Source organism: Diadema antillarum, unplaced genomic scaffold (genome assembly GCF_040938485.1).
Source record: "Diadema antillarum isolate AM-2024a unplaced genomic scaffold, OU_Dant_1.0 seq00000767_RagTag, whole genome shotgun sequence".
NCBI lineage: Eukaryota > Metazoa > Echinodermata > Echinoidea > Diadematoida > Diadematidae > Diadema > Diadema antillarum.
The window spans coordinates 236,984-259,498 of NW_027271657.1; the positions used below are offsets into that span (position 1 = coordinate 236,984).

The following is a 22,515-nucleotide window of genomic DNA, read 5'->3' on the forward strand; positions in this document are numbered from 1 at the left end:
TAGAGGAGACTCTTTACTATTCTTTGCTATTTTCCTTCTTTTTGTCACCTTTCTTACTAGTGTCAAGTGAACCTTTAATTTCTAGTATTTGTGGTGTTGCAGATCACTTTATGAGACACAATCATCATTTTTAAATACTCTAAATGTACAGTTGGCCGATCTCCTTGTAAGTCTGAAAAGCCCAGTTTAAAGGCACTACTTACCATTTGAAGATGAAACAAAAACACAGCTGTAATGCTTCAAAATACACTTTAGTACTAAAATGTTATGGTTAATTGAGAAAAACAGTGATGTCTCCTTATGTTTTAGGTTTGATTGCAAAATTGTATGTAAATATTGTAAATATGATACAAAATGTAAGATGTTTTGTGATACAATAACTTGACCTACACAAAAGCATTATATGTGATAATTCAAACATTTTAAAATCACTGCTTCCAATGGCAAACCGTACCTTTAATCTAACAAACCTACTGATCAATTACTTGCTTTATATGAAAATTATTTCTTTCTCACCATTACATGCTCATTCCCCATACCATCGGAGCACCCTGACCCTCTATGACTTAACATACAAATGATGCACAGGACAGAGTGGATCGGTGAGAATTGGACATGCTGGATGCGCGAGTTTAACTTTGGAATTGCTTAAACCTACGAGCGCAGCGAGTGAGTTTTATATAGAATGTTCCAAAAGTAAACGAGAGCACCCAATTCTCACTGAACCACGAAATAGGCCTGTGCATCATTTGTGCTTTAAAATGGGTCCCTAAATTCATGAGACACAAGCATTTTCCCTATCATACGTCCGGTACGCGTCCGGTACACCTACAACACTATACAAGACTTGATCCATGCGTTCGGATATTACCGAACCCATGATTCAGTGTAGATCAGCAAAAATCAATGCATGACAATTGACCACTCAGATTCATTGCAGAAATTCTAAAGCCCATTTTATAACTCCCATTCTCTCCATCCGTTGACCGAGATCTCTGACACTTTAAACTCGCCATTCCACCTCACGCCAATCTCATCACCTGAACCTAACATGGAAGTAAAAGATCTGCTCTTACCTACATTCCCTCTCAACTTTCTTATCTACATGACTTCCATTGTTGTGTCAAGTATCAATCAGTGCATTATTGTCAAAAATATCATTTCTATAAGCTTTTGCAGTGTGGAAGAATATATGAAGAATTTTATCGCAAAAAAGAGCTAACTCAATTCTTGTTAAGTTGAGATATTTGTAATTCAAGCTGGTAAAAAATACAGGATATTTTTTATTATAAGTTCTAGAATATTCCTTGTTATGTCACAAGTGAGGTATTACTGGAAAGGTTCAATTTTGCTCTTTCTGATGATGGACTTACTTTGAAATGTTTAAAATTGGTGCTTAGCTCATTTTGCAATAAAACTCTGCATATGTACATGGGTTTTGTGCGTTACATATTGATTTCATTATCATTATTATTACTACTACCACTTCAGTGCACTCTCGTAATAACGAACACAGTTATAACGAAATTCCAGTTACAACGAAGTAAAAATTCAGGCTGCAATATTATCCACTCTATGTACTTTTTTTGTTTATTTGTTTGGTTATAATGAAATTTCGATATAACGAAAGAAAAATGTCGGTCCCGAGGACTTCGTTATAACGGGAGTCCACTGTAATACTACTACATGTACTACTACTACTACTACTACTATTAAAAAGTTAGATACATGTACTGTATATGAGTTTGAATCCAAATCTTTTTTATCTTCCATTAACACATAAGCCATATGAAGGCTATCTCACACATAAGCGTACTTTTCACTTCACATATTCTCCAGTGAAAATGACTTTATTTCAGAGAAAATAATCTGCAAAATAAACATTTAACAAGGAAAAGAAAGGAATGCATACATCACAACAAAAAAAGTCTGACACAGTGACTATATTCCACCCTAAATACAAGTCCCGGTACTGTGTGATGGGGGTTAGAATTTTAGGCTATTCCAAACATCACTTGATCAGTTTTCAGCATAATGTTTATGCGGTCATGTTCCTCAAACATTGGTTCTTTACATCACACGTAATAACCAACATTATTACAGAAAAAGTGACTATCATATAGTCACATAAGAAGTTATTACAACTTTCATGCATATACTGTATCTCTTAAGATTACATTGCACCACCTATGTACAAAGCACAGTGAAAAAGTTACATCAAGCAAAAATAATTCAACCAGTAAACCTCTTTAGGTTAAATTGTTTCATAATGGTTTAAACCAGCTCATATTTGTCCCAAAAAAAATAAGGCAACTTTGTTCTTGAAACAATAAACATTTGAAATAGCATTATGCACTTTGTGGAGAGATACTGAGAACATTACACCCATACTCAAACATACACTTTGTGCATAACATATCTATAGTGACATAATTAATGCCCATGTTATGTACAAAGCACGGCGAGAAAGTTACTGTAAAACATGATATATTCGCGGCATGAATTTTTCGCGAATTGGAGCCGACGGCCTTTTTTGCGGCATGATATTTTCACGAATTGCCACTGGCAATTAATGCATATAGTGTAGACAAGAACTTTCGCGTGCATTTTAATTTCGCGAATCTTGGCGCTCGCGAAATTCGCGAAATTAAAATGCACGCGAAAATCCTCGTTTTACAGTACATCAACCACAAATCATTTAAGTTCTTACAGGCATTACAAGGGTGCTCTTAATCTGTTGCATGACAAACTTAAATAGCATAAGTACTCTCATTGCAGAATGCATAAAGAAAGATAACTCAATCAAGGTGTGTGGTATAAATACTGAAACAGAAACCAGTAAACCTCTTTATGCTAATAAGGATTTTTTCATTATGGTCTCCTTCGGCTTATTTTACTAAAAAAAAAATCAGCAACTTTGTCCATGAAATAATAGATGTTTAAAATGGCATAATGCATTTTTAAAAGAGAGATATTGAGAACATCAAAACAGCACTTGAATATACACTTTGTGCGAGGTATATCTACAGTGACATAATCAATGCCCATGTTGACCAAATTTTACCAGTAGATTCATCATCATCACACACACACACAGAAATACACTTGTCAAAATTAAACCTATGACACCTGCTGATTTCAATAGCTAGGAGATGTACGGATGTTCTTCACTGATTTTCATTTCAGTTTGCCGTAGGCCCATCTATCACCAAGACATGTGTACAAACTGTATTGTGATTAATGGCCACTACTTTCAAAAATACAGGGGAACTTTGTTATAATGAGGTCAGATATAGTGAGACACCTGCCTGATATAACAAGGTAATTTTGAAGGTCTCATTCTTTTTATATCATTTTGTTTTTATCCCTGATATAACAAGATACCTGATATAATGAGGAAATTTTGTGGTCTCAAGCAGCTTGTTATGAGGCTAAACTGTAGTAGACTGCATTAACAGAATTGTGTCACCATCGCAGCGGTTGCCATAGAATATGACTTCCTGAATGAGTGTCTAAGGTACCAGCACACAAATAGCAGGGTGAATCTTAATAACTTACCACATTGTGTCTTCTTAGTATTGAGGTATTGATTGAGGTATTGATACTGGAGTCATACAGAGCACACATAGAATCATCAAAAACATTATCACATTACATTACATTAATTACATTACATTACATTACATTACATTACATTACATTACATTACATTACATTACATTACATTACATTACATTACATTACATTACATTACATTACATTACATTACATTACATTACATTACATTACATTACATTACATTACATTACATTACACTACACTACACTACACTACACTACATCAATTATATTGCATTACATTACACAGCACAAGGCTTCCATGGGGGATATTCAAATCGATTCAAAAGATTACGTTTTATTGTGTTTTTAGGCCATACTTTCATATTCTGCTTTATATCTGCTGCCTCTTGAATTTCAAACCTAAATTTGTAGAAAGTATAGGAATAAACCACTTACCTCAACTACTCACACACTGTACATATTTGCTTTTTGATCCAGACTGGATACATACAACATGCATTTACACTTTGAAAATACAGAAATGGAGCCTCCAGCACTATCAGTGAGACTTTTCAGCTCTGCAACAACTACTGTAAATGCAGAATATTTCGTGAGGTTTTTATTTTCGTGAATTTCGCGAGTCAGGTGTTATTCGTGAAATTAAAGACACACGAAAGTAATAACTCTGATACTGATGTGAATGTGACACAGGCGTATGTATTTCTCTGTACAGTCTTGTTCTCCACGATGGCGAATTTAACCATTCGCAAAATCGTAGGGAAGTCCCGATTTGTGAAAATTTAGACTCGCTGAATATATGGGGTATACAGTATTAAACTTCTTACATTTGACATATTTGTATGAAAGATAACTATAATCTAAGTGACTTGCAGTTGTTGCAAACTTCTGTCTGTAAGAGGCTCCATGTTTTTTGAGAAAGACAACTTTTGGTGTGGTTCAGAGTGGGAGAAGCTTTATTTTCATCCCCATTCTCAGATGATATGGCGAAACATCTACATGTAATAGACGAGATAGGAATACATGATGATTTCCCCCGGGTTGGTGGTAGGATTGGGGTCTGTACCGTTGAACCATCCAAAGTATGTGATGGTGTTTGCTGTCCCAAGTTTGACCTGGGCTGTAATGTCCACTACCCAGGGGTCAACCTCCCTGCCATCACACCAGCCATCCCGTCCGTACAGCCAGGTACCGTGTTCATTTGGCTCCACTCCCGTGGGTGTCCTGTCAGCACAGCCTTCAGGTGTTCCTTAAGGTGGGGGAGTACACGAGCATCCAGTAAATGATTATCACATATAATTTGGTGAAGAATATAATAATGCTCAATGTTATCATGTACACACACTCATATCAATATGTACCTTTTAGCTTTATACTTCATGTCATTTCTTTTTCTGTGTCTCTTAGCAGTTATTAAGATGAAATGTTTATTCTGTTGTCAAATTTTGCAGTGAAGCAACTTTGGTTAGTCTTCAGAATCTTATTTGACTTTGTACCACCACTTTGTTCTTGAGAAAGTGGACAACTGTGAGAAAATCCATTGAAAAGACTCCACATAGTCTACAAATATACTGTAAAACAAGGAATGTTTGCATGCATTTTAATTTTGCAAATTTCAAGAGAGCCAAGACGTGCGAAATTAAAATGCACATGAAAGTTGTCAACATTATATGCATTGAATGCCTGTGGCAATTCGTGAAAATTTCATGCCGCTAAAAAGGCCATCAGCTCCAATTTGCCAAAAATTTCATGCCACAAATGTAGCATGTTTGACAGTATATTGATCCACATATCATTCATATACATGTACAATAATCAATCTGTATCTGAGTCATATCCAACATTTTTTAATTCTTCATAATCTTTTCCTGAGATACTTGTCAAACAACTTTTTTATTTATTTATTTATTTATTTATTTTTTTTTTTGGGGGGGGGGGGGGTCATAGCTTGGTTCCTTGCATGCATAGATGTTATTATCTGGTTTCATTTGTATCAATACAGAATTTATGTAAACGAGGCGCATACAAGTTCATGAAACATATAAGGATATATCATAAGGACTGTACCACTTTCAGACCAGTCATTTAAATCTATATAATGAATTAGAAAAATCATGTTTTACCTTGTCAAAAATTTACGCAGTATTGATAGCTCTCTTCAACTGAGCATTTGACAAACTCAAATTTCCTTTTTTTTTTTTACCTTATGCACAAATTAATCTTTGTTATATCATGAAAATCTATGGATAGATATTACAAAATAAGTCATAAATCCATCTTCATGAGAAACATTTCAAACATCAACAATCTCTACTCTTTATTTAGTGATATATTCACATTAGGCCCTATATCAGTTACACTGACTTATGAGCTTTCTTTGGACATATGCATACAGTCTCAATGGGAACACAATTAGCTGCCAATACATTGCAAATATCCTGTCAGCCCTGTTGTATTGAAGGGCATGTCAAAAACGATGGCTCAGTATTCTTCTCAGAAATGGAAAATTTGACTCTTTGGGTACTTCACATGAAATGAGAGCACAGAACACACAAAGATACTCTCTTGTCATTGGTGAACTGGAAACCCGATCGGGAAACCACGTCGTAAACCTACCAGCATTGGTGAACTTGTTGACATTGGGGTGGTCATTGACTACGAAATGGTGAGAGGTGACGCAGAATTCTCCGCAGCCATTGTTATCACTACCATGACCTGTGATTACTGCATACAGCACCACCTAGCATGCACATAGGATAATTAGGAGTTGCCAATTTACCATCTCATTGATTTACTGGTATCATATTTTGTATTAGTCTGAAATCAAACCATTAAAACAAGTGAAAAACCTGCAGTACATTTATTCTAGGCTTTAAAGGTTTCAGATCAGTAGTTCTGATTTTACACGAAAAATTAATATCAACAACATACCAATAAGCTCATATCACCCAAATGAAAACAGACAATTACTAAATTCTAGCAACTATAAAAAAGGAGCATTTCAATTGTTCTAAATATAATAAAAATCCACTTATCTCTTTAGTTGCATGGAGGATGCCATATTACAGAAAATCTTCTAAACATGACCAAAGAGATTCAGGGTGGTGGCTTCTTAATCAGAATTTTGGACACAAATCATAGTAATGCTCTATAACATTTGGTTTGCATTAAGTAAAGTGAGAAAGTGGCATAACTTGCAATCACATATTTGTACTTACAACTGTGCTTCAACTGTTTCTTAATTATAGTTCACTCTCGATTACATACAGTGCTGGGTAGACACACACACAGACACATATGCTGAAGTTGTTGATGTACTTATCTGTTTTTTCTTTCAACTTGAACAATGCATATGTGACTGCTCAAAAGCAATATCAGATATATCCAAACTAACCCACAAGTCCAAGATGCTTTCAATTCTTACAATCAAAATTTTATACAAAATATCATCATCTAGGTTCTTTTACATTCATCTTTTATGGTAACTTTACTTTCACATTTCCTAAAAAGTATATGCTGTTCTGTAATGACAAATTCATTTTCATATCAAGAAATATTAAATGACAAATCTCTTGTACTGACAGGAATGAAAGAAAAACAAACAAACAAACAAACAAACAAACAAACAAACAAACAAACACCTTAAAACAGGCCTGTCTAACATTGGAGGGCCTGTCCATTCACTGAATTTCAATTGTTTTGCCAGCTTTACCTTCCTGACTTCTTCTGCAACTGTGAAATTGATCGGCTTCCGATGGGAATTGTATGTTTGATTAAAAGTACCTCCACGGAAGAGGGGGATGATTTGCTTTGGTCCACTGTCAGCAGATTCTGGAAAAAAAAGAATGTTACACAAACAAACTCTAGCCCTTTCCTGTCAAAAATACCATTGCTATGCTTAATGCCAAATGTTGATACTATAAATATAAAGAAAGCGGCTCAGAAGGTGAAAGCCACTGTTCTTTGAGTCTTGCTGTGAATATAACCATCATGGTATCACACTGAAATTTAGTTATACCTTGTGAAATATTAAAGAAATTTTGAAATTCATGATTTAAAGGGGAAGTCCGGACGATTATCAGCCGTTTCGTGTGTAAAGAACAATATTTCATGAGCCTATTACCCTTTTCCCGACGAGAAAAGACCATCAGATACATTTACTATGATTTTTTTTTTTAAATAAGGTAATTCTTCATGTTCGAATCCGTCGTGAGCTGCCCTTCGTACTATCTGTCCCAGGATGCATTGCGCGTGACGTATCGGGCGCAGTTTCCTCAGCTGAGAGCACCGCGAGCGAAGCCCAGCTACGCATCGATCTCCCATTGCACTGCTGACTGCGGGCGGTATCTGCATGCCTGCATAGGTGTGCCTTGTCGGCGCTACTGCAGGAGACCGTACACCGATTTAGGAGTGCTGTTGCCAAACGCTGTATTCCTTTATTCAAATAATCTTCGTTATATATCTATATAAAATCTTCAAAGATTAATGTAAAATAGTTGCAATGCTATAACATTTTCGTTTAAATTGAAATATGTATGTATTATAATACTGCCGTACTTATTAGTGTCCACCCCATCACTTACAATGCATTAGCTGTTGTCGGGCTGTGCAGGCATACATTTACGTCTGCTGCTGCCAAGTGCTATCACAATCCGCGATCGTTTTTTCGACTTCTGAGTGTGAACAATCTGAAATCAGTCTGTCAATGTCAGAATTATTGCCTCTTTTGTTGTCCGAGACTGTTGAAAAGTGTGTCTGACGGTGATAAAATACGACAGTATACATGTAACTTGAACCGAGGAAGAAACGCCAGCGCCAGCTTGGTACCGCCGCCGCGCCGCGCCGGTAACTACGACCAGCAGCCCAATACACACAGCGTAATCGGGCTGCGTGTTGTAGCATTCAGGATCATGTAAAGGTAGTATCGTGGATAGATATCAATTTAAAATCGAAATATTTCTTCAATTTGAAGACTTACTAGTAAAGTTGAAGTATTGACAACACCCTAACACTTGACGCATCGGCATTTTTTTAATGAAGCAATAGATCATGCCGCGTGCATCCGCTGTGTGGTCAGAGACTGTTGAGCGGTACGCTACTACCGCTTGCTTGGCCCGTATCACCGTTGCTCAAGCAGGGCTCCCCCGAGCCAGCTGACGTTCCAAGCAAAAAGCAATGTGAGGATGAAACGTCACGCTGTCACGTGATCTTTCTCGCCGGCGTACAGAAATCGAACGGTTACGATTCAAAATTAGTGATGCTAAAAAATCGATTGTGGCGAGTTGGGAGGGTCTTTTTCAATGAAACTTAGTCATTATGGTCCTTTATTTATGTAGATTTTGGTTAATTTTTTTCAAAATCGTCCGGACTTCTCCTTTAAAAGAACTCCCAGGTATGAATGGACTCCTCATCACCAAAAATAAAATCATCCTTTAACCCATTGAGGACGAGTCCCGAGTATATTCGGGCAGGTGTATATGGAAAATGCGGGTTGTAGCAAAATCAGTCCATCCTCAACGGGTTAAAAATTAGTGACGTTATGTGACACAATCACACATAAGATGATTTGTTGGTGAAGAATCATCAAAGGAAAGGAAGTGTGCATCTCGTTTGCCACAAACACCAGTCTCATCTTTCTGCTAGGCAGTAACTTGTATGCCATGGGCACATTTGCAGGTGAAAAATCAAAGTGAAATAGATGAATGCAATTGAATGTAGTATTAAATTCAACTTTGTTGAGTTCTTTGAGTGGGGTTTCCTTCTCATATTACACATCCTTGGCTGGCTGACCTAGTTTGCTCACTAGCACTAATCACCTGGGGTTAATCTTAAGTAGTCAGCTACTACTAGAAAGTGTATAAAACCAGGCCTCGAATTTCACCAGTTTTAGGGACAGGCAATTTTTGGTTTTAGGGGCATTCTCTCTCAAAATTTTTAAGGGCAGCAAGGAAAAGTTGCAGTAATCATGGTAATTTTGAGATAGGCATTGCGGCAAGTAGATAGGGCATTGCGGCAAATTGCCTTTTGCCTCCCGGGTAATTCGAGACCTGTAAAACAGACCACTTCAGCAGGTCTTCACCCTGCTTTTTATATGAAGTGAAATGGTAGTATTCCCTGCGTGTATAACATGCTGTGCTGTACAAGCACCAATGGCAGTGTGGCACTAAATGTCACCATTCAAACAAATGTGATTTATTCAATGAAAATAATTATGTATTTCTATCTTACATCCTCGTTCCAGATTTTTTTTTGTCCATTTCTCTGTCTACCATTCTCTCTCAACACATTGTACACAATGATGCACCCAATTCTTTGCAATATGTACCCAATTCTTCGTAATATCAATCAAGGGTGCGTCTTATCATTACTCTTACATCATGGAATCCAGTTTGCTTGTGTCCACGATGATGCGTGTTGCACTTTCATTTTTTTCTTTTTTTTTTCCTTTTTTTTTCCCCTGTAATTTCATTTCATGTCAGTTGACATTGGTTTCTTTGATTTTGTTTCATATATCATTTGTAGTTTCACTAAGACATTATTTGTTCTCTTACAGTGTGTATTTTCAGAGTGTCCCATATCGTACAAGCTTGGCTTTTTAGTGGGACCCTCCATTTCCATTCTCATCCTTGTACTATGCATATGTATATACCTTAAAAATGCAATTATGTTGTTACTCATGATCACATGTATTTTGTTAATTTCCTTTTTTAAGATTATTACAAATATGTTCTGTTAATGCATTGTATGTAATTTTCCTGTTCATCTAATGGAAATGAAAATAAAGTTGAATTGAATTAAATCGCATCAAAGACATCTCCTTGTCAGCGTTTCACCGTAACATGTGATAAACTTATGAGTCAAGTCTAGCATCATGAGAGACTTGCTTGCTTTAGTGTCCTTCCATTCAATATTAATGTGTCATCAATCTGTTACAATGAATAATATAAATGAAATATAAATAAACACGACTTGGGTTCACTTTTATTATCTCCATCACATTCAGTAAGTCACTTTGAATATCCCACCTGTTCTCTACCAAGACAGCAATGTAATAGAGCAGTGGCAGATCCAGGCGGGGGTGCATCAGGCACGCGCCCCCTTTTTTTTTTTAAAACAAATGAAATAAAAAGGAAAAATTGGGGGTGGGGTGCGTGTGATCCCCCCTTTAATTTTGTAAAAGCACCCCCTCTTTACGGAATTCCTGGATCTGCCCCTGTATAGAGTAAGCAGGGAAAACAGGAGCAAAGAGGGAGAGAGGGGGATGGGCTCTCGGATTACCTGCCCGGTGAATCCTGAGATTGAGTGATGCGGTCCATGCCTGGGCCCACCAGGCTGTCTGCATGGTGAAGGTACAGGTGTCAGAGGTGAACAGGGGAGCTAGGGGGGACACGTCCGTCAGCCAGCGTCCGATGCGCCTGCAGGAAAAACACAGTCAATGGAGAATATGCCTGCAGTGATATCTTTACTATGTAGGAGATGTCAAAACAAATTTTGTTTTTTAAGAATAAGTAAATTACTTGTGAGGGAATACGTTTACAAAATGTTCGAGATTTGCCTTTCACGTTGTGAGGAAAATTCTCCTCCACATTCACGAACCACTGACTCAAAGAAATACTTAATACCTATAATGCACTTGTAGTATTATGCAATGTTGCTTATGGGTAACATGGTAAGTCTGTTTTCATCCAGTATTATCATTTGTTTATTCTAAAATTGTATGAAATAGTACAAACTGCAATGAATACTAAGTGAGTGACAATTCATTACATTCAGTCTCATTTTTTTTTTTTTTACATCCTATGGTCGAGTGAACAGAGCTCTTTTCTGTAAAAAAAAAACCCAAACAAACAAACAACTAAAAACAAACAAAAACAAAAACAAAAACAAACTAAATCAAAGTATGAATCCTGCCAAGTGTGTTCACTGAGCAGCTGTTGCATTCATAAATTCATGATGTTTCTCTTGAAAAAAGTGTAAAAATTAGGAACCGTGTACTGCTGTCATGACAATAATAAAGCTCAGGTCTTTAAGAGTCCTCCCAATAATGATGCAGTCTGAAGGGTGCATGGCGCAGAATATCAAAGAAAGTAACACAGAAGAGATTTGAAAAAGGCATTCTTCCTGATTTACTGGTGATCATTATAAAGGAATTTGGGGATAAAAAAAATTAAAGGGTGTGTACAGTTCTGGTCGAGGTGTAGATTTAGCCTTTAACGTTTTGCAAGATATTCAGAAACCACTCTATGAGATGTCAAAGAGCATGCAGTTCTAAGGGGTATCAAAAGTTTATTCGATGAAAATCGATTTTGAAATGGCTGAGATATCCAAAAACAAGTTGAAACAAAGAGATCCTAATAAAGTTGTGGCATGTCGCCTTTTATTATTAGCACTTTTTTGGATATCTCAGCCATTTGAAAACCGGTTTTCATCAAATAAACGTTGAATCCTTCTTAAAATTACATGCTCTTTCATATTTCGTAAGAGGCTTTTCATTATCTCACTTAATGAATCCCTACCTCAACCAGTACTGTACAGTCCCTTTAAATTGATGCTTCTGTTTACCTCCTGAAAGGTGTGATCCAGCGGCCAAGCTCCATACCACAGAGCGGAGAGTTTTCATCACAGCACAAATAGAGCTGGACAGTGTGATCCCATGGGGGACAGCTCTCATCTCTTGTACCTGGACAAGAGAGGGCAGCATCCAGCTCAATACCTGTCACTTCTATATATAAACAGAGAGAGAGAAAAAAAATCAATTTTACTCACAGATGCTAACTACATGTAATATTTGTGTGTCCTTGATTTGTGCATTTATAAAGAACAGTATTTTGTGACATATGGGTAAAATTGTTTAAATTTTACCACACATCCAAGGACATGAGAATGATTCCCACAATAGTGTGTGTCCTCAGTAGAAACAATAGGGAGCTTTAGATTTGCGATGCAGACGTTTGAGACGATTGCGCTGGAGGTTCTCCTCTCTCCCTGCGTCATGCTGAAAAGTAGCTGTAGATTACGTGAGGACACAATCCATTAAAAAATATAATGGTGCCCTGGGGGGCATTTCATGAAGGAACTTGTCGGATAAAATGTCCGACAAGTCAATTATATCTGACAAGTTCAGAGAAATCAGCCAATCAGACTAAAGAATTTCTCAAAACTTGTCGGATATAATTGACTTGTCAGATATTTTATCCGACAAGTTCCTTCATGAAATGCTCCCCTGATATGATCAGTGCATCAAGTAGCTCTCTGCGTCATGAATTAAGCGGACGTCAAAAATTCAGACGACATGAGCTATAAATAGATCACTTTTGATAAGCGATTTTGTGCATGCACAGATCAGGTTTTTCCCTTCTGAACGTCCCAGTCACAAAAAAGTCTAAAGCTCCCTTAGTATTTTTCCTTGGGAGACGAGAGTGGGGACTTACTTTCAAGGGAGGGCATCTTGATCGTCTTGACAACCCCTTGATGACCCTGCATGATGGTATCATTGACGATTGGAACGAGGAGAACTTCCTGGGAGAGGTTTCTTAGTAACTCAGTCCGATAGTCAAACCTATCCAACACACAGAAACATGGAACCATAGTGATGGTTACGATACTTGTCTAACTTAACTACTAACTCCAAGAGGTTGGACAGAAATGTGGTGTTCATGTGAAAATGGGGGGGGGGGGCTGTGAAGATTGGGCCCCAAATTGGTCCTCCCTGGGGAGGAGTATTGTGTCCATTTGAAAGGACAAGTCCACCTTCATATACATAAGGATTGAGAGAATGCAGCAATATTAGTAGAACATATCAGTGAAAGTTTAAGGAAAATTGGACAATCCATTTAAAAGTTACGAATATTTTAAGTATCTGCGCAGTCACTGCTGGAAGAGAAGACTACTACAGTGTATGATGTCACATGCGTACACCTACATAAGGAAAATAAAAAGAGAATTTCACAAAACTTTACTTTTTGAATAAAGTGCACATTTCTTCGACTTGCTACTGACGTATGTTAAGGGTAATATTATTCCCCCCCCCCCGCCTTCTGAAAAAGAGAAGTCGAGTGTTCTTTTGTTATGCGAGAAAAATCGAAATATGTTGAATTTTCTTTATTCTTTCTTTATATAGTTGTACTCATGTGACATCACAAGCTATAGTAGTCTTTTCATCCAGCCGTCACTGAGCAGAAACTTCAAAAATTCATAACTTTTGAACGGATTGTCCGATTTTGCTCAAACTCTCACCGATGTGTTCTACTAATATTGCTGCATTCACTCAACCCACACGTCTATGAAGGTGAACTTGTCCTTGAACAAAAGATCCCATCAGCCTGGGGATTCTACCTGCAAAGTTTGGTAAAAATCCATCACATGGTTTTCAAGAAAAAGCTGAAAATGTGAAAATTGGGCCCAAATGTGGTCATCCACTTCTGGTTATAGAAAAGAATTTTTAAAGATTCCTTAATTTCAGGGTTTTAGGCCCCCTGCAGCCTCACATGGGGCCTGGTGTCCATTTGAAAACAATGACATTTTCACCCTAGGAATAACACATGTCAAGTTTAGTGAAAATCCATCACAGGGTTTTCAAGAAGCTGAAAATGTAAAAAGTTTATGCAAGATGGATCCTGGATGATAAATGATCGTAATATAGTGTAGCTCCCTTGAGCCTTTGGTTGATACAAGGTATCTAATGTGGCATGATCAAAGGTATTTACCCTTACGACACCATCATCTTAAAGTGTCCTTGGGATTTTGTAGAAACAAGTTGCTGATGGCACATAGAGAGTTTAACATAGTCCCATGTTGCTTACCACTGGGCCTGCCAGACGAAGAACTGGAAAGAGGGGAAGAGAAGCCACCCCATCTCAGCCAGGAGGCCCTGGGCATCGATGGCGAAGTAGAAGTTTTCACTGGGTGTGGTTTGGAAGCTGACATTCCACTGTCCATTCTCCAGGCTGTGTTGGAAAAGATGCAGTCCACAAATCACACAGAATATTGTAAATGATTAAATGAGGAATGTTCACATGCACTTTAATTCAATTTAATTGCCAGTGGCAATTCGCAAAAATTACATGCCAAGAAAAGGGCTGTCGGCTCCAATACGCAAAAATTTCATGCTGCAAATATGTCATGTTTTACAGTGACCCATATTTTGAAGAAGGTGCCTTCATTCTGTGGAAGAAACATAGCAAGCAGTTTCACAGATAAACAGATTTACTGCCAGGATGAAACTTGGGACGCGTCTTCTGCAGATATGAGAGTTGGCGTTAAAACTCCATTTTGTGTTGTAGTGAGAAAAACTTATAAAAATTATGAAATAACCTGGATGCAATTTGTTCTAATGATTAAGCTAGCCAATATTCACATACTATGCGAGACATACACACATTCATTTGCCTGAATTGGATGTTTTCCCTTTTTTAATAAATTCATTCCTTGCCACAGTATATCAGCATCAAGATCATAGCTCAAAAGCAAAATGTTTTTTTAAAGAACAATGATGGCAAAAACATTTAAGCACACTATGCAGATTGGGTAAAAATCAAGAGAAATTAAAGGTGACATTTGGACAATGTCTGTAACTGTGACTCTGCTACCTAGTTGTTCTAAAAGCACCCAAATTATTAGTAAGACATTACTTGCTTAGTACAGTACTCTCCGTGGAATTGGGTATCGCTTAAACGGGTAATCCGTTTAATTGGGTAGTATAAATGTCAAAATCAGTTCCAATGCACATTAAAATTACCTAATCGGGTTGCCTCTCCGCACAAATGGGTAAATAATTTTCTTCTAATCTAATTTCTACCCACATTTTATGGCAGATATAACACTTAAAGAAATCATGAGTGTCAAATTTTCCACGGCTAATCGCATTCTCTGCTTACTTTGCAAAGAAGATATGAAAACACATGTACCAGTACTGACTTGCCACTCGTAAACGAACATTACACATGTAGCTGGCAATCATAATTGCACAGACAGACAGGAGTTGAACATACTTGTGTTCCTCCCTTAGGCCACAACAACATTCACAATACAAGAAGTTTACAACGAAAATCAGGCCATGCACCAGATCCATAATTTTGCTTTCCCCCAGTCACCTCTCGAAAAGTAACCCAACATTCTATGTGACTGGTGCACGCAAAGAGACGTGTTCATTTTGGAAAACGTCTGCGTGTTAGCGAGGAGTCTATAGTCAAACGACCAAGTTTTCTGAAGACATATTTGTCCATAAAAAGAGTGTAAATCATTGCTCGTGACTGCACTGAGCAAGTGTAAGGTAGAATGTGCCGTGAAAGCACACGTGTTAAGCATACAGTGTAGGTGGTTGGTGCAGTGTACAATGCAAGTACATACACATTGTGTGTGTCAATTGTGGGTGAGACGTGTTCTTCTGTTAATCAGGTACTCCGCTTAATCGGGTAAGAAACGCTCTGCTCGAGCCTACCCGATTATGCGGAAAGTGCTGTACCCTTAATTCATTTTGCTTATGTCATCACCTAAAATCATTTCTCCCCAACTCAGCTCAAAACAAATCAAGATCAGTATGTTTTTTAAATCTCCAAGACAGAAGAAATCATCCTTTCACATAGAGGTCGTGAAACATTTTTTTCATTTTTTATTTCAGTCTTGTGTGTATGGAAAATGATGAGCAATAGTCGAGAGGATACCGCATTCAGAAAAGCATGCTAGCAATATTGATAATGCAATACACTGTGAAGATGATTACTTGACATTTTAACTGCCATTTATATATTTTCATGAGTATATTTCATTTTGCCACAAAGAAAAAAAAATATCATTGACTTAAGTCAACTGCTTTCTGCCACAAACTTTTCTGTAGGGCAAGTTCTCCTTGGAAGGGATTTATGATGTGAGCAGAGGGTTTATTCATCTATCTAGCCTTCCATACAACTTGCTTCTTGACAGGGGGAAGTGAATTGGAGACAGAATCAAGAATCAACACACTGATCTGAGCCATGAGTTTACTGTTACCACCCATCAAACAGGTTCTCATTACCTGTCTAGAAGTTCATCATTGTGAGGAATCATTGTAGCTGGGATGCTCGGTGGCGAATCACACTCGGCGCCCTCACAGTTCATATCCTGTACAGGCTCTCCTGGCCTACTGTAGACGATGACCCCTACAGCTCCGGATGATTCCATGTTACTGACCTTTAAATGAAACACAAAAATGTAGAATTTACTTTGAAATATGAAATACAGTATTGACTCATAATTATTGTTGTGCAATTATTATTCCGCTCAAGTCTTTGTTAGATGTATCAATTCAGGTTTGACAACTTCATAGTTACAAAGACCCCTGGTGTACTAAAGAGATTTGGATGATTACATAATTCCATAGTGGATCTACAATAGGGCACATATGATAATCAGCACACAGAGCATACCATAACACATGGTGACTGGGAAAGAGAGCAGTTCGAAGAAGGACAGTAGGCCTAATCCGAGCAAGCTATGCACTCCAGTCAGCTATTTTGTAGTGACAGTATCTTCTAATGTTTACAAAAATCATAAATTTACTTTTGCTTCATTATTCATGTAAGAGAGAAAAGTAGAGCTTTAAATGTGCACTGGACTTGTACTGTCACTGTCTGGTAATTTGTATATATTTATCTCCTATTATGGCGACCAGGGATGACATCTCATAGTGCTTTGTATCCAGTGGAAAAGGCACTCTAAAAATGTCTATTATTATTATTATTAATATTATTATTATTATTATTATTATTATTATTATATTATCATTATCATTATTATCATTATTATTATTATTATTATTATTATTATTATTATTATTATTATTATTATCATTATTATCATTATTATCATTATTATCATTATTATTATTATTATTATTATTATTATCATTATTATCATTATTATCATTATTATCATTATTATTATTATTATTATTATTATTATTATTATTATTATCATTATTATCATTATTATCATTATTAAAAAGTGAAATCTCAAAATTTTGTGCAAAGGCTACTATTGGATAGAAACATGAGGCTTCAAACCTTGGTGCTGAAGCTACAATTTCCATTCTCAATGACGGCGACTTTATCTGATACATCATTTCTGACTGCACAGCCATCAGCAGCGAGTGTGACAGTCTTGGGAGAGGAGAAGGAGGCTGGGGATGGGAGCCAGTCATAACGAGCATCCAGACGCTTCAGGATATTCAGGGACTTTCCACCTGGGGAAAAAAAAAACAATATCAATGATCTTGGTAATGAAAGAAAACAGAGTAGACAAGCTTTTAAAAGGTTCCTATACAGTGGGTTCCCGTTGTAGCGAAGTCCTCGGGACCAGCAGTTTTCTTTCGTTACATCATGTATATCAAATTTTGTTATAACTAAACAAAGAAGCAATAATAAACATGAAGGACATGATGTTGAATTTTCACTTCGTTGTGACAGCAAGGGACAAAAAATACAAATACACTGTAACTATCACAGAGATAGCACATGCATTTGAAGTGGGAACATTCTTTCTACTTTATGCAATGATAAATCTTACATTTCTGGTAAACATCTAGCACCAAATAAATGTATTGTATTATAATTATAATTATCATTAAACATATATTATATTTCCCAAGTTGTATACATTTCCTACAGACACCTGCCCAAGTACTCTCGGGACTCGTCTTCAACAGTTTAATTAGACCAAGGTGCCGTGGAATGAAGAATGTAAACCCATAAATGACACGTGACAGAAGGCACAAACCTTAAAGCCTAATGCACTGAGCAAGTCTGTCTGCATAGATCTTATGATATGCATAGACTCCAACCCGAAGCACCTTCTGATCTGGAGATTCTCCCGCCTGAAACCCCAAGCAAACAGGAGACTCCTCGAGTCCAAGTTGATGCGTGTGAACCGCGAATTTCCTATGGTTCTAGATGTTCGCTGGTGCTATCTAAGGCTAATTTTTTAAACATACGATAGCAATAAGTAAGAAATCCTTTCCACCGGGAGACACAGAGCCAGGGTGGGAGAAATCAAATCTTCAGCGGGAGAACGGGAGATTCTGCAAAAATGGGCTTTCGGCGGGAGATCTCCCGTCGAAAACGGGAGAGTTGGAGTCTCTGGATATGAGCTATGAAGCATTGACAAGGGTGAAGCAATGATATTCCTCCAGTTTTTGCGATATCATTATAAGGTTAATTATGCAAATTGAAATTAACACTACATGTAAATTCATTTTGATAACAAAGTAGAATCCAAAGAATGGAATGGTCAAATTTTATCATAACTGAACTTCAAATACAGAAGTTATAGACTGACCTTAGATGATTCACATGCTTTTACTGAATAGTGACAATAACTGCAATTGCTTATAAATGGATATTATAGCTTCAGTTGATGATGCCATGAACTTAAAAATGTTAATGTTCATGTGGCAAATCTACAATCAAGCGTGAAAAGAAAGTCTTTCCCTGATTTACCATCTATGGACTTGAAGACAGCTTGGGAAAGACCACACCCATGGTCCTGACACGCCCATTCCATCAGTACCCCTGGGATCCAGTTGCCTAGCTGAAAGGTGGGCGTGGTCACAAAGTGGAGTCTGGCTTTCAGGCTTCTCACTGCAAAGGCACTGGATAGACGAATAGAAAGGAAATCAGGAAATTATTTTGCTCTTCAGTTTCATTTCAACAATACAAGCAGCATGCAAAGTTTTTTTTTTTCCTTTAGCTACATAATATGGATAAATCTGTTTAATAGAATATAAAATAATGTTGCACTTTATTGTACCTCCTGAATTACACATTTTAGTCAAATATAAATTTCATGAAGAATAACATAAAATAATTGATTATTGACAGCTGTATATACATCTAGACATCAGACCATTTTGCTTTATGTGCAGACTTTGCACATTGATAAAAGAAGTTGTTTTTCATAAATATCTTATACTATAGTATATCACATTAAGTATATCTTTAATTTCATTGACAGGATCAACTGGTCAACCTTTACAATATGGTCTGACAGTACCTGTAAATTTTGCAACACACCAATGTCCACTGAGATATCTGCTATTAAATAATTTTGGAAACTTAGAAAAAAATAACCTTAAACTGTCTTTTTCTTATTAAATAAATAGTAAACCATTGTACATTTATGGTAGACAGTATACATGTACTGTATTGCAAATTGAATTCTGCAAGTACAATGTAACATTAGAAACTGTAGACAAGCAAACTGAACAATTCCTAAATCTAATTTTGATAATTATGGGTAATATGGGTTGTTAATACATGCAGTTCATCTTGATTTCTAATCTTCACCTCAGTTTCTTATTTCTTCTCATTACTCCAAGGACACCATACAACTGATGATGCATCCATGCTGCATCCTGCTTAGCCTGGTTGCTAGGCGACATGAACACATAATGGACACTGTCTGGACTGGCTGCAAGAGACTGCAGAGAGCTCTCGGATGTCCACAGACACTCCAGAAAGGCAGATCTGTTGTCAAATGTGTGAAATATGAGCGACTTATTGGAAAGTTCTTCAGAGGGATATGACAGAGTTCCATTAAGGGTGTCGAGAGTGAAGGGACCAGCTGGTTGTCCTGGAAGATATTCACTTTTGACACGAGGGACATCTTTCTCCCCTTCAAAACCAACTCTTCTGGTATGCAGGTTTGCTGTTGCCGTCTTGATTTTTGCATTCAGTGTTTGCCAGCTCAAATTCTTGGAGCGTGTGGAGGAGACACTTGTGGTGTGAGTCTCGCGATAATAAGCCTCAACGCTGTTGGACTCCTTATTCCTGCGTTTGATTGTGGGCCATTCTATGTCATATGCAGGACCTATTCCAGCTCCCAAATCTTCATCATGTTCAACCTTGAAATCACTGATGCTGTAGATATTATGATTTGGACTTTCGCTGACAACGTGGTAATCATTTCCAGCATATCTCCTTGGATCTACCTTACCAGGATATGGCCAAGAGGCAAAGGCACTGGAGACGTACAGGCAGCAGTACAGGAAGAGCCATCCTTGGGACTCCATGTCTATGTCAGATGTTGCGCAGTGCCAGTGAAAGTTGTGGAGTGCTCATAAACTCGGACTCGGTGTCAGACCGGCACTGCTTACTAGTGAGGCTTTGTTGCAGCAGGCGCAGCAGGCTCCATTGAATCTTGATTCCGTCTCTTTCTTTTATCTCTTGTAGACAGCAACATGTAGTAAAGTAGTATATAAATGTGATGAGATCGAAATGGTGGAGCTAGCTGGCAATCGACCTGGTCTATTTTTGCCGGATGGATGTTGTCGCCCACGCCCGAGGCTAGGTTGGAGCTGTAGCTGAGCGCAATTACTCCACTCAGTGTCCCTGCTACTGGAGTGTCGAGTGTTACCTAAACACGCTTCGCCTCTCGTCAGGTGACTGCTCCTGTAGTCATGTGGTATTTGGTAGTATGACAAGCCAAATACTATGAAAGTTGCATACAGCCCGTGACCGTTAAAAAGAAAAAAAAAATCTAGCTTTATAACATAATACATTGTAAATCTCCTGAAAATCATTAGCAAATTTTTTTTTATCTTGAATATTCCATCTAGTAGATATAGAAATGTCCAAAATGTTGCCAGTTCCATCTAGATCATCTATGTGTACATGGTCGGCCGGAGAGTTCTGAGCTTTCCATAATACAGCTAAATCAACATCACGTACGTCACAAATACCGTGGTAGTGTGTAATCGCTGTGTCATGTGACGACGGACAAGCAAGACTGACTGCCCATGCAATACAGGCGCAAAAAGAGGTTGCATGCAGTTAGAGCAGAGCTAGAGTGTTGAGACCAAGCTGAAGCCAGCGCCCAAACTCAGCGCCCAAACCGTGCTCTCGATACCTCGTGTTATCGATACTACGCCTCCGTGACGATACTGTGTGGAGTCCAAACTCGCCCTGTACGGCACAAAATCACTCGCGTTCTCCTCATCTGTACTCTCTAGGACGTCTGTCACGGCTTTTCATTTACTTTTTTGTAGGGAATCGATAGCAGGTTATTTAGTTAAAGTTTCGAACCAATTAATCATGGGTCACCTTCTGCAACTATGTTTCAGTACAAATACAAGAAGGGTATTTCTAACAATAAGTTATTAAGATTATAGAAATCATGAATACTAGGCATAAATTTCAAGGAAATGATTAGATGACATCAGATTATTTTCGCCCCTAAATCGATACCTATTATTTGTAAGATGATTTTTGTCACAAGTTTGTGAAGATTGACCAATATATCAAGAGTTGGATGCCATTCAAAGGTTTAAAGGGAATAATCAGATAAATCAGGGTATTTTCTGCCTTGGTTTATTCTTTCCCTTCAAAGAAATATATCTAATAACCTGATACAACTTGGCTTATGGGAACTATTTCAAATATGATTTTGACAAAAATTTGTGAAGATTGGAGAATATATAAAGGGTCACCTCGGCGGCCACTCAACTCAGATAAAATTCATGCATTTTCTGCCTTTGTATGATATTTCCCTTTAAAGATATATAGTTTGAGATCTGATACGAGGTGGCCGCCCCTAGTTTAATCCGGAAAGCTTGAAAGATGGCAAAAATTTCTAAAGACTGGCGTAAATGACCAAGGGTCGGCTGCCATCTTACAAGTCAGAAATAAGTTTGGGCGCTGAGACTAATCTTAAATGTGGCGTATTAGTATATTGGGTCTCTGGATAGTCGCTGAATGACTTCTCAACCCTATTGAGTTATATTCCTTTATATCATAAAAGTCGTTTATACTGATAACGTGTTCACTCTGTACTTCGTGACAAATTTACGACATGCGTTTCTGATAATATTTGGTTGAAATCAAAGGAAGCATGCAGCGCACGTTTAAAGGGAATAGTCAGAAGAAATTTTGACATTTTGTGCCTTTGCTTAATCCTTCCCTTTAAAGAA

The 22,515-nt window shown here is 37.5% G+C and overlaps 1 protein-coding gene across 1 annotated transcript; it reads right to left on the reverse strand.

The window, feature by feature from the left end:
- Positions 1–3,939: 3,939 nt before the first annotated feature.
- LOC139738751 (uncharacterized) lies at positions 3,940–20,619 on the reverse strand. The gene is made up of 11 exons (XM_071649391.1): positions 19,895–20,619; positions 19,049–19,200; positions 17,618–17,796; positions 16,591–16,745; positions 14,381–14,524; positions 13,010–13,137; positions 12,141–12,300; positions 10,857–10,993; positions 7,291–7,409; positions 6,195–6,318; positions 3,940–4,827 (listed from the first exon to the last, which is right to left on the reverse strand). The coding sequence occupies exons 1-11, from the start codon at positions 20,617–20,619 to the stop codon at positions 4,574–4,576; spliced, it is 2,277 nt and encodes a 758-aa protein (XP_071505492.1). The 3' UTR covers positions 3,940–4,573.
- Positions 20,620–22,515: the final 1,896 nt, after the last annotated feature.